The sequence below is a fragment of the Echiichthys vipera genome (genome assembly GCF_963691815.1).
Source record: "Echiichthys vipera genome assembly, chromosome: 17".
Lineage (NCBI taxonomy): Eukaryota > Metazoa > Chordata > Actinopteri > Perciformes > Trachinidae > Echiichthys > Echiichthys vipera.
The window spans coordinates 14,686,388-14,698,328 of NC_139842.1; the positions used below are offsets into that span (position 1 = coordinate 14,686,388).

The 11,941-nt window shown below is 39.8% G+C and overlaps 1 protein-coding gene across 1 annotated transcript; it reads right to left on the reverse strand.

The window, feature by feature from the left end:
• Positions 1-2,135: 2,135 nt before the first annotated feature.
• Positions 2,136-11,563, reverse strand: gcgra (glucagon receptor a; the record flags this gene model as incomplete). The annotated part of the gene is made up of 13 exons (XM_083930611.1): positions 2,136-2,501; positions 2,606-2,647; positions 3,384-3,528; positions 3,637-3,725; positions 5,269-5,338; positions 5,893-5,953; positions 6,142-6,301; positions 7,169-7,310; positions 8,421-8,515; positions 8,665-8,759; positions 9,336-9,443; positions 10,870-10,966; positions 11,510-11,563. 13 exons carry the CDS (start codon positions 11,561-11,563, stop codon positions 2,136-2,138), a joined length of 1,524 nt encoding a protein of 507 aa, XP_083786737.1.
• Between the last annotated feature and the right edge of the window lie 378 nt (positions 11,564-11,941).

The following is an 11,941-nucleotide window of genomic DNA, read 5'->3' on the forward strand; positions in this document are numbered from 1 at the left end:
TGATGAAAAATAGCCTCAGCCTGCAATTTTTTTTTCTTACAGACTTAACACAGATGGAGTAAATGCATGGAGCTATTATCTGATTGACAAACACATCGCTGTTGTGCTCTACTTTTGCTCTGAACTACAAAATGACACAGAGGAATCACACTGAGAGTTGCTTACATAATAAAACACAGAGCTGTGTCCTCCTTATGACTTATATAGGCATGACTTCTGGGAATATGTGATACTGTATATACTAGAGCGGGACTCAAGACGACCTCTGGCCTCTGTGTAAAGCCAGTTGTACTGGTTTACATCAACCCATCTTCATCTGGCTGCAATGATTAATCCTACATCTACAAATCTGGAATACTGAAGCTACACACATTCATACTCACCTGAAAATATACACACACACACACACACACACACACACACACACACACACACACACACACACACACACACACAGACATGCAAAGAAATAAATTGAAACCAATCAAATAAATCACCTGTATAAACACATATATACACACAGTATTTACCATTTATAAATTAACATTGTGCAAATAATCATACATACAAAGTCAAGTTGAGTTAGCTCTTGCAGAAGTTTAAGCAACTTAAAGATGAATTAACGCCCTTCCCTTTTAAAAAAATGCAATAAAAATAGCAATTTACAAGCAAATGTACCACTGCTGATTTCTTTAGACACTAGAATGTTTACTGGAGAGGTTTTGTTCTTCTTTTAGGGTGCAGAGTTTTTGTTCTAAGTGTCAGCCACTGCACACACACGAGGCAAGGATTAATATTAAACACTATCTGAGTAACTTGATGCAGGCTTTCTGATTTTTTGGCATTTGCTCAGTGGAGAAACGGATGTGATGACACTGTATGACTCACATAACTTATCACTTGAACTCAATCATTATGTGCAATCTGCATGCACGGCAGCCTACTTTTAAACTCGCAAAAAACACCCTTGTCCCAGAGATGACATATTACTTTGAGTCACACAGTGTGTGTTGGATTCATACTTTATGTATGCATGTGTGACTTTACAGGTCATGTCTATACGCTGCATAGCCTATTTTTATCCTTATTTTGAGTGCATGATTTCTTCTGTCAGCTTTAATCTCAAGGGTTGAAAGCTTGTAGAGGTTTACACAGTATGCCAGGACATGTGTGCCGGACATCTTGATGACAAGGGGTAAAAAAAAACCGACATATTTTATGATGCACACAACTGCAACCATTCCCCTTGAAAACACAAACCACAATTACAGTTAAAACTGCAGCCATTGGCAGTATCCAAGATTACGCCTATTTAAAAAATACCTTTTTTTTAAATTGTAAAACACCTAGTCAAGCAATGATTGATGTTTTAGCTTATTTATAATTCATATCATCTCTTGACCTCTTCTAATGTCCATATGTAAGACAGAAATTACCCGAAGCTGCCAATTTCCAATGTCCAATGTAATAACCTTACTGTAGGAGGTACAGCCGGCAGAATGTGTCTTCTTTTCCTGTATATTTTCATCAAAGTAGAAACAAGAAAACCATTTACAGATATCAGAGCAAAGGAAAAAAAAAAAAAAAAGGGGGGGGCTTCATGCCTCTGTTCCCTAACATCTTGTTTTGAGTCACTTGTTTGGTCTTTTTTGTGTATTCAGTTCAATGTCCAGTTTGCCTTTTACCTCCAGTACCACAAAAGCACACACATGTGATGCACAGCGCAAATCAAGCAGAGGCTAAGGACCCTGTTCCTTTTTTGTTGTTGTCTTGTTTTGTTTTCGTTGTTGCTATTTGAGGTTGAAGGTTTTTTTTGTAATATTATTTTTTACATGGCTTATCTGTCTTGAAATGCTGTTTTCGTATTGTTTCTTTCATGGTCCAGCAAACATGTACAGAAATCAATTCACGAGGCTCAACGCACAGTGTATTGGAGTTGGACATATTATTCTCCATTCTCAGGCTGAGGAGTTTTGGCTCATTCACCCAGTGACGCCGATCTGTGGGCAAAGACCATTCTGACAAATGAGTCTATCAACCCAGCTCTTCACAGCCACCCAGGGCAATATGTCAGAGCCAAATGAGTGCTTGAGGCCCTCCAACTTTCTTCATAAAATTCTTATTCCCAGCTCCTTTCACAGGTTGCTCTCCACATTTTCTCTCTGCCCTTTGTAACACTGCACCTTGTCCGTAAGGCTGATGTCCTCCAGTAGGGTGCAGTTGCTGACGGTTCCCTCATGAAGCGGGGAGGCGCATTGGCCTGCCCCCTTACTGTTGACCATACCGTTGTGGCATCCAGCAACAAGCATGTGCGTCTCCTCAGGGCTGCAAACCGGGGAAGAGGTTTTGGCGATGTCTGGGAGGTGAGGCAGACGAGAGACGTGGTTTAACAGGCTAGCTGTCTTTGTGTTGGGGGTATTGCTGTAGGTGTGGCGATACTCCTCCTCGATGTTCCTCCCTAGCTTCCAACGCTTCCACTTCTTCAGGATCTCCGACTGCACCTGAGGAGAGGAGGGAGACAAAAGCAGATGTTATTAATGTGATAATGGGGAAAAAGTCGGGGGTTGACAAAAGTGCTTATTGTCATCCAAATGAGGAGACTCACTTCTTTGTTGACAAAGCAGTACAAGATGGCCACCAAGAGACCCTGTGGAGACAACCATCCCTGGATCAGTCCCCTATCATTAACTCATAGATCACAGAAACAACAGTCACTCATACATATTATTGAAAATCTAATATTTGAAGCTATGAAAAATATAAAAATATTGCCATGTGTTGTAGTGTATCATGGGACATTGCAAGTTGTTGTTTTATGACAAAACCAACAAGTTGAAAGTCTCATGGCTGCAATTGTCGTCTCTGACTTTGTCTTATTGTCCTCTCTCATTTGCTGTCTTCATCAAAGCGATTACCCTGTTGGTTGACTGTAATCTTGACATACATCATCCATGTCCCCGTAGCAAAAAGGTCACTGTCATTATGTCACAGTGTGACACAGCCAGTTAGCAGCACAGACAGCACATTATGTTAATGTAATCTCTACTGACACATGGATAAATACAGCCCTTCTCAATTGTCTGGGGGAAGGGAAACTCAGACATGCAGCGACTTCTGAATGGATCGCTAAACAAGCTCATCTGGAACGTCCCTAAAATAAGATTAAAGAATAATGTTTGCAGTTAACTTTATATGGCGTACATTTTTAGATTTGGATTTGATTAGCAGATAAATGTATTTTGTCCCAGTACAGTCTCACCCAATCTCACTCAAACCCCTAATCTAAACTGAATGACAATGCTAGTTACTGAGTTATTTCATAAATGCTGTGGTCAATGATTATGACAGACAATTTGGTTCAAGTTCTTTTTTCGGATTCCAACCTGGAAGGAGGAGAAGAAGAGGTCACTAAAGAGCTTGGTGAGACGCAGACCGATGGTGGCCTTGGTGGACTCGTCTGTGACAAAGATGAAGACCATCTGATGGATGCCCAGCAGAGGGATCAGGGTTAGAGTCGACTTAGCCAACCTGAGATGGAGAGGGATGAGAGACAAATAGAGAGGCATTAGTGGACATAATAATGTAAAAAAGTAAAAGAAAGTAAAGAGTAAAATAAGTTTTAACATTTGAACTCACCTGAATTTGTAATCTGTGTATCTCATCTGGTGCGCTCGAAGTTTTGACACAAGAATTTTGATGATATGGATAAAGATAAGGAAGTTGATCTGTGAAAGACAGACACCGGTGTTGATAATAACAGTTTAGGGTGCATGACAAACAGAGTGTGAAGGTCATAGCTTGGATTTGTGGTTTGAAGACACTGGCAGCTGTCACTCCATAAACATTGGACCAATTGACTTTGCATTTGAAAAACATAACAGCAAAATGTCTTTCCAGAAACACAGTATCATGCACATATGAACAGGAGAAAAAACTCAAAAACTTTGCAGGTAAAACAAAAGCCATCTACATGGATTAATACCAATCCAGTCTTTAAGTCTGACGTAACACGCTTTAAAAATACAATTTTATTTCTGGGTCCAAATACTCAGTCGATCAAAACAAACAACAATGGCTGAACCTATGGACTTTGTACGATTATTGCAATAGGGTTTGGGTTTGTTTTTTTCCCTCCGTTTTCTGTTTCAGATCTGTTCAAAAATAGTACTGTGAAAGGGTGTTACGTCCCGACTTAGAGACTGAATGTTATGTACTTACAGCTGAAGCACAGGAACCCTGTCACAGCAGCTGACATTTCAAGAAGCAGCAGGTGTTCTCTAATGAAAATCACTTATGATGTGACCTTTATATTTACAATTAAATTGTTACTGGTAATTTTCAGTAGCTTGGCCAAAGGAAGTGAAATAACCTCCAGGCATTTTGTGATTATTCTAAACACAGTGTCCCCAAAGCATTGCTTTCGACAAATGAGAACACTCACAGGCCTATAAACACAGTGCTTAATGGATTGAGCAAACGTTACACACCAAAGACACATTAAATGTTTCTGGATGAAGCTTTTTGCATGTATATAATAAACGTTATTTCATATTTGCATAGACTTTGATCGTTCAAGAGCAAAATTACATGTTTATATTATTACATAAATATTACATATTTAAGTGTTTATTACTGAGTGAACTTTCTACTGATGTGCATCCTGAACATGGTGGGCTCGGGATAAAGAGGGAAACACAGAAATGGAAACCAGCCCTCCCGTCCCTGCAACAACTCAAACACAGGAATTCCTGTGAGATACAGGCCACTTAGCAGGAAGATTAATGCATGGAAAATGCCCGGATGTCTGTGTAACTGACCTGACATAAGAGCCATGATAAATTGGACTTATATAAAATCTCAGAACTGACCTTTCCACTACAATAAAGGTCCTGGTCACACTATGGATAGGGGTTAGCTACATTGTGTACTAGCAAAAGTCATATTTCTTTAACCCAAAAACCTTTGATTCTGAAAATGTTTCCCAGATGTTTGGCCTGAAGCACTGAGCCTTTTACACTTCATGAATAAACAAGGTGTGTTTAATATTGTATAGTGTATAAATAGAAAAAGTGGAAATGCAAAAGTGGTGGGTGAATATGTGTGATGTGCGAATGCACTTTCTTTTGTCAGTGCAAAAATAAACAACTTACATGGACACCTTGGATTAAAATGTTTAGAATCATCATGTGAAAGGAGGGAACGTACTGTAATGGCAAAACAAATATGTATTAGACAGAAAGAGAATGAGAGAGAGAGAGGGGAAATTACCACAACTGCCAGAAGAATCGGAGAACGGATGATCCACCAGTAATTCATGTTTATATTTTGCCCCCAGCATCTGAACAAGAACAGGAAGTGAGATACAACCAGAAAAAAAACTTGTGTTTTCAAACAAGGCTCACTGTCAATGATATTTTGTTCATATTTTGTTTGGCAACTCTGCAAAAGTAGAAAGTTTTCCTCTCCCTTTACATAAGGCAGTGTGTCGGCTGTGAAAACCCCTTTCAAGCCCATTTGCTACTTGAGTGTGTCTACTTGACCTTAAGAGATTACATGTTGAAGTGTGTGAACATAAAATATTGAAAACTTGACGACACAACTGCTGTTCTGACACAGTTTATTTGGCTTCCTGCAGAAGATAAAACGTGTGAAAAGTTATGTGAAAAGTTTAATTGCGGGCAACCCCTCGTAGTCATCATGTGTTAAATTGACCATGAGCAAGTATAAACATTGAGATGTTTAAGAGGAAGACCATCTGCCAGCTTTTTTTGGGGATATGAGGTGCTTTCAACACAAGTGAGCTAAAATCTAAAATGCTTGGCAGGGTTTGATAGCTGCTACGAGGAATGAGGGAAGGGAAAGAGAAAAAAGGAGAGCACTGTGGAAACTTACTCTTGATTTTCATATAGGTATTTAGTTATCACCCACGGCACAAGGAATATTAACGGGGTACCTGTAAAGACATGAGAGCTGTTTAAATTCAAATCAGTCATTTTTTAAACCAGAATTAAAGCCATCTGCATTGATCTGCTCTCGTTTAATTTCCTTTCATCCAAAAAGTATCATCCAGTACATCATTTTGCCCACTTTGCATTCCCTCACGTATTACTCCACACAGAAACACACACTCGCAGAGCTCACCCCAGCCGATGCACAGGTAGATTTTGAAGTAGTTCCTCTCCGTAAACACAGTGATGACCAGGAGGTTGTGGAGGTAGATGCCTTCCACCAGCAGCCAGTAGCTGTTGGCCATGATACTGTACTGCATCATCACCATGGCGATGCGACAGCTAACTGCCGTCTGCAAGTAAATAAAAGTTTATGTCACAAATTATACAATTCCAAGCTGTCTGTTAAACATTATTTCACGAGAGGGATGATGATGGTGATGAGGGAGATGAGTGCTGCAGCAGATGGAAGTTCCTTCTGCCGCCAGGATGCAGACTTTGTGCCAGCGGCCATGAGATTATACAAAAGTAGCATCTTTAGCTCCAGCCTCAGCCAGCTGTGACCCCCAAACACAAGCATTCTACGCATCAACCCATGTGGTGGAACCTCCCCCGTTCTATGAAAAATTAGCTGCTACAGCTACTTTGTAGTTACCCTTTCACAAGAATACCATTATCACTTTCCACACATACAGCTATTATTTAAGAGTAATTGTATAAATAGTTGTATATATAGTTATGATTTGGTTGATGGAGCTTGTTTAACCTGAAAGAGAGAAATTGTCGTTGGTGATAAGGGTAGGCGTAAGGGTAAGGGTATTATATTTGTAGTAAATCAGTATAAGCTGTGTTTTTAAGAGTATTATGTTCTGTGTACTATGATTTATTTTCTTTTTTCTTTTTTCCACTCATATTTTAACTGAATGAAATAAGCCAAATCAAGTTATTCCTTTACATATTCATTTACATATTTGTTTCACTGTACTGTTATACAAATCATAATTATTGCAGCATATATCCAGGCCATATTCTTTGCACGATCTTTGAGACAAACATAATGGTTGCATCAAATAATCAGAATAATAGCACAATGCTTAGATGCAGACCATGCATGGCCCAGTTACTGACAAAAAATACATTTTTCATTATTAGTAATACAAATTTGAAGAATTGTGCATCTTTGAGTGCTTTCCAGATTTGTTCTCTTTGGCACGACTGACCTCATTGTTGACCAGCAGCTCCACTGGAGGCATAGATGCCCGGGCTTCCAACAGAGCGTCTTTGATGAGGATGGACAGTGCTCGCAGGATGAAGGAAGCAAACAGATTCATGTGGATGTTGTTCCTCATGCAGTGCAATTTCCTGATGAATGAGAGGTAACAATTCTGTCTTTCTTCACCTTAATCGTTCACAGATAAAAAAAATTGCAATACAGCTCAAATGAACAGTTTGAGATTTGGGGAGATGTTGTCACTTTTTTACTGCGAGTTAGATGTCTATGTGGTAAATATGAAGCTGCAGCTTAGCTTAGTTTACTACAAAGACTGGGAACGCAGAAACATCAGCACCTATATAGCTGATTAAGGTACTGTTCAGAACCAAGAAATAATCCAGCAAACTATATAGTGTGTTAATGAGAGAGCTTTTAAGCTGTGTGTATTTTTTTATAGCTTTGCAATGGTAGCTCTGCATATTTACACTCTGCTACAAATGCCAGCAGGGTGACGAAATGCTGAGTGTCTATCCTGCGTTCAGCACTGCCATGCACTTTTTCTTTCATTTTTTGGGTTGTCCAAAATTGAAAAATGTTCAACTTTGGGTTAAAAACTGCGCTTGTCACTGTGGAGGAGGGGCGGGACAAATACCATCCATCACACTCTACATGTAGGCTACAAGTGCTAAACAACAACAGAGAAGAAATGAACACTTCTGGTCTCTGAGTATCCATTTATTAACCCACAGATGGACGGGTCCTTCCTCTTTCCATACATGCAACAGCCTTCCCTTCATCCAGAAGACGTCCGACATGTTTACTTCCGTTGAAATTCTGTATCATAGCAACCAGACACAACTAGCGTCTGACCTGAAGAAGCTATCAAGCACTCCAAAATGGGCTTTTTCAGAGGAGGGCCTGCCCCTTTTAGCTAGAAAAAAAAGGTTTGGTGGACAGACGGCCCAAGAATTGCTAAAAGGTACATTTTGTTAGCATTGGACACGGCCAGGCTAGCTGTTTCCTCCTGCTTCCAGTCTTTGTGCTACGCTAAGCTAACCAGCTGCTGGCTGTATCCTTATATATAATGAACAGACATGTATGTCGTATCAGTTATTCCATGTAACTCTCCACCAGAGAGCAAAGAAGTTTATTTCCCAAAATGTCTAACTAGTCCTTTAAATGTTATTTCCCTGCTGCGTGTGATGCAGTTTGATAGAACTGTTTTCCTATAATTCACAAGAACTGAAAATCCTCATTACCTGAAGAATATGAGGATGCCAAGCGCCAACACCAAAGCCACCAGTGATAAGGAATATCCCACTGTGTACATAATCCGAATGTGGCCATAGTACTGCTGCAAATAAGACACAGATGAACAAATGGATTTAAGAATATTTATTGTTTTTTTTGTTTTGTTTTTCATGTATTAAAGGACTTACTACAAAGAAAATATTAGCATAATTTAATGCCTTCAAGAAGGATAACAAGGGGGACATTTCTTACCAGACTTTGATCACTAGAGTCACACTCGCTTGTATTCTTTGTTATCACCCACTGGCCGTTTGCATCACATTCCTTATACACCATGCCGTGTTGAACTGAACACACACACACACACGCACACACACACACACACGCACATGCACACACACACACACACACACACACACATTGTCTCTGTCACTTACTAGAAAGTCCAGTCATTACAGTGTTTTTCTGAAGGGTTATTACTCTGCAGCAACTTGACCGCCATACAATATGTATCTGCTAGCCCTTACACCTTACATTATATTGAATAGGTAAAACAGCCATTTGAAAGAGATATACGTTTGATAAATATCCACTTTGGTTTTATGAATGTGTTATTGAAAAGCATAGCCTATATGCATGTTAAACTCTTTAGAAATAAGACCAAGTTATGGAGTTAATGGGCTCTCACTTTTATTTCCTCTCATCAGTTAAACAATATAGCCTATACATGAATGAGACAAAATAAGTGGAATGATATACACATTAGGGTTGGAATAAGAAAATCTCACTTAAATAATTGAGTGATTTGACTTCAGAATTAAATTTACTTCAGATTAAGACACTTTTTTTCATCTATCTGTAACATGAATTTGGTCTCAGCCTAGGTCAAACCCAGTCTCTAGACTAACCCACATGTCTCTTACCTTTATGATGCCACGGCAGATACCATGGACACGACACACTAACAGTGGTGTTGGGGAGTCCATCAGGCCAACAGGCGTAATTGTCAAATTCCCTGATGCACACAAGGCCTGGGGATGATAAAAAAACACATAGGTGATTTCTTTATTTCCTGCAAACATAGCCCTTACACACTATGTCTTTGTCTGGCCTGGAGTGGTCTTAATCATAGAATAACATGTCTGTGACATGATGACTGCTGGTAGTCATTATGGCGTCTGTACATAGTATGGTCTTTCATCTTGACTTCAGAGTAAAGTCCTCTATCGATGACCTTCTGTTACACTTTTCATCTTCTCATCAGAGGATGTAAACAGTACTGGCTCTTAGTGTTCGTGCAGGTGGAAGTTCTGGAGTATAGTCCCATCTCCTCTAAGCCTGCTCATTCACTGTTACACTCATGGGGTGACAGGAAAGGGTTATGAGTGGCACAGAGTGGTGAGCAGCAGAAAAGCAGACTTTTCGAAAGTTAAAGCGTCACTGTTCTCCGCCTCTATTCCACAAGCTAACAGACTATAATGAGACTGAAGGGCAGCATTCGCCATAAAGTTAAACACTGTGAAATGGAGTGAACCTGATCCAGAAAGCAGAGAGTGTGGTGCAGCAAATAGGAAACTGGGAGTGATTATACAATGGTTTTAGCAGGGTGCAGAAATTGCTGCTGCTCTGTCTGTGGACAGTGCAACCTAACCATTACCAGCTCTACTGCATTGTGGAGGAGACCAAAAAACAGAGCTGAACGAGTACGCATTGGACCTCAGTTGTCAGGTGGCCAGAAACACAACCAATGTCCCTTTTCTGTCCCTAGAACATTGCATGCATGCATAGTTATGCATGAAAAGTCTGTATAATATATTATATTAGCAATCAATTAGAAGATACATTATGTAAATCCTTAAAATTGTAAAAACTATCTACCTACCAACCTCTAACACTACATTTTACCATGAAATAAATATTATAATCCTTCTGTAATCTTATTTTTTTGTATCATTGGGTGACTCTATTTCCAATTTAGACATATAAATATACAGTATTTTATTATATAACCCATTGTTCGTGTCCCCTGGTTCTCAATCCTGAGCCTCTACAAGATTTCAAAAATTCACAGTTATGAGATTACATTCCGTTATCTCATAACTTAGATAGTTTAAGATAGTTTTGATGAACCACTTGAAGTTCTAAGTGTTCTTATGCTATTTACATTTGCTGGCTACATTTGATGTATTTACTAATTCTGTGCTAAAAACTCAGTCCAGTTCCTTTCCGTCCTGTTACTCATATGAGGTATTTATCAATAAGAAACCAATGCAAAGATACATTTAATGACCTGAGACTGACCATTACATATACAGTACATACATTTTGAGTAGTTACACATGTATGTTATTAGATTAAGGGCTGAAATAGTTTACCATATCAACTGTAGAAAATGATAATATGCCAGTGTTGTATATACGGCTAATTACAGTACTAATTACAGTATGTTCAGCTCACCGGGACTTGGCGGGTCTCGGCTGTTGTTGCGATCACACTCCTCCTCGTACAATTTCCAACTCTCCTTCAGCTTATCCAGAGAAGCAGCAGGAGAAACCTGAGGAAACAGTGGAGCACACGCGACAACAAAGTCCAGTTACACAAGGAAGGTCTGTTATACGTGGACTTATTTATGTAGTGTAAGCAGGTGGGCAAGAAAAATGTTGAGAATGTGGAATTTACACAAACCATGAAAACAGACTGTGAAGTGCATTACCTCAATTGGCATTCATTTGTTTCACGTCACTTTATGTATACAGTAGCTGTAAACAATCCATTCACAGTATTCGGCTATTATCCATCAAGATGACACTGTGTCCCAATCTAATATGTTGCCTGTATGGGGGGGCTTGTGCTACTGTATGGACAGACTGATTTAGTGTACAGTGTAACACTCACATCATTAAAAAAAAAAAACAGGGACAGACAGCTTGTTTAGGCTTCCACACCACAAATCTTTGCCTTGATTCAGAGGGAAACAGAGCTATAGAAACAACACCCACCCCCACACTGTAAAGGCCAGTGACTAATGGAAGTTCACACACTCACATGGAGGCTATTTACCTATGTGGGAATGTGTGTGCGTGCTCTCTTGACTTACTTTGATGCTGCAGGAGACAATCAGCATTGCTGAAAAGAGGAACAGCCGTGACATCCCTTATTCCTGCTGTTGGTGCTGGGAGGGGATACTGCAAGGGTTTTCACCTCATAAGGGGGCTTATCTACGCTCGCCACACTGCCTGGATGACACAGAGACACACAATCCATCAAAGCTCATTGCAAACACACCACTTATTACCTTGGCTCAACTTGGCCACAAAACTAGAGCACCAAAACAGGAAAAGGCTGGGATATTTACAGTGGGGTTTTAGCCACGGTTAGCTAGGTGAATATGCAGCAGGATACTCAGAACTAGACATGTCAAAAACATAAAACGCAAAAGTCTCCAGGAAATGCTGCTTGTCCCATCAATAAGACAGCTGTAGCTCAACAGAGCTGCTTCCACTCCGGACTCACAGTTGGCTGCTGTCCA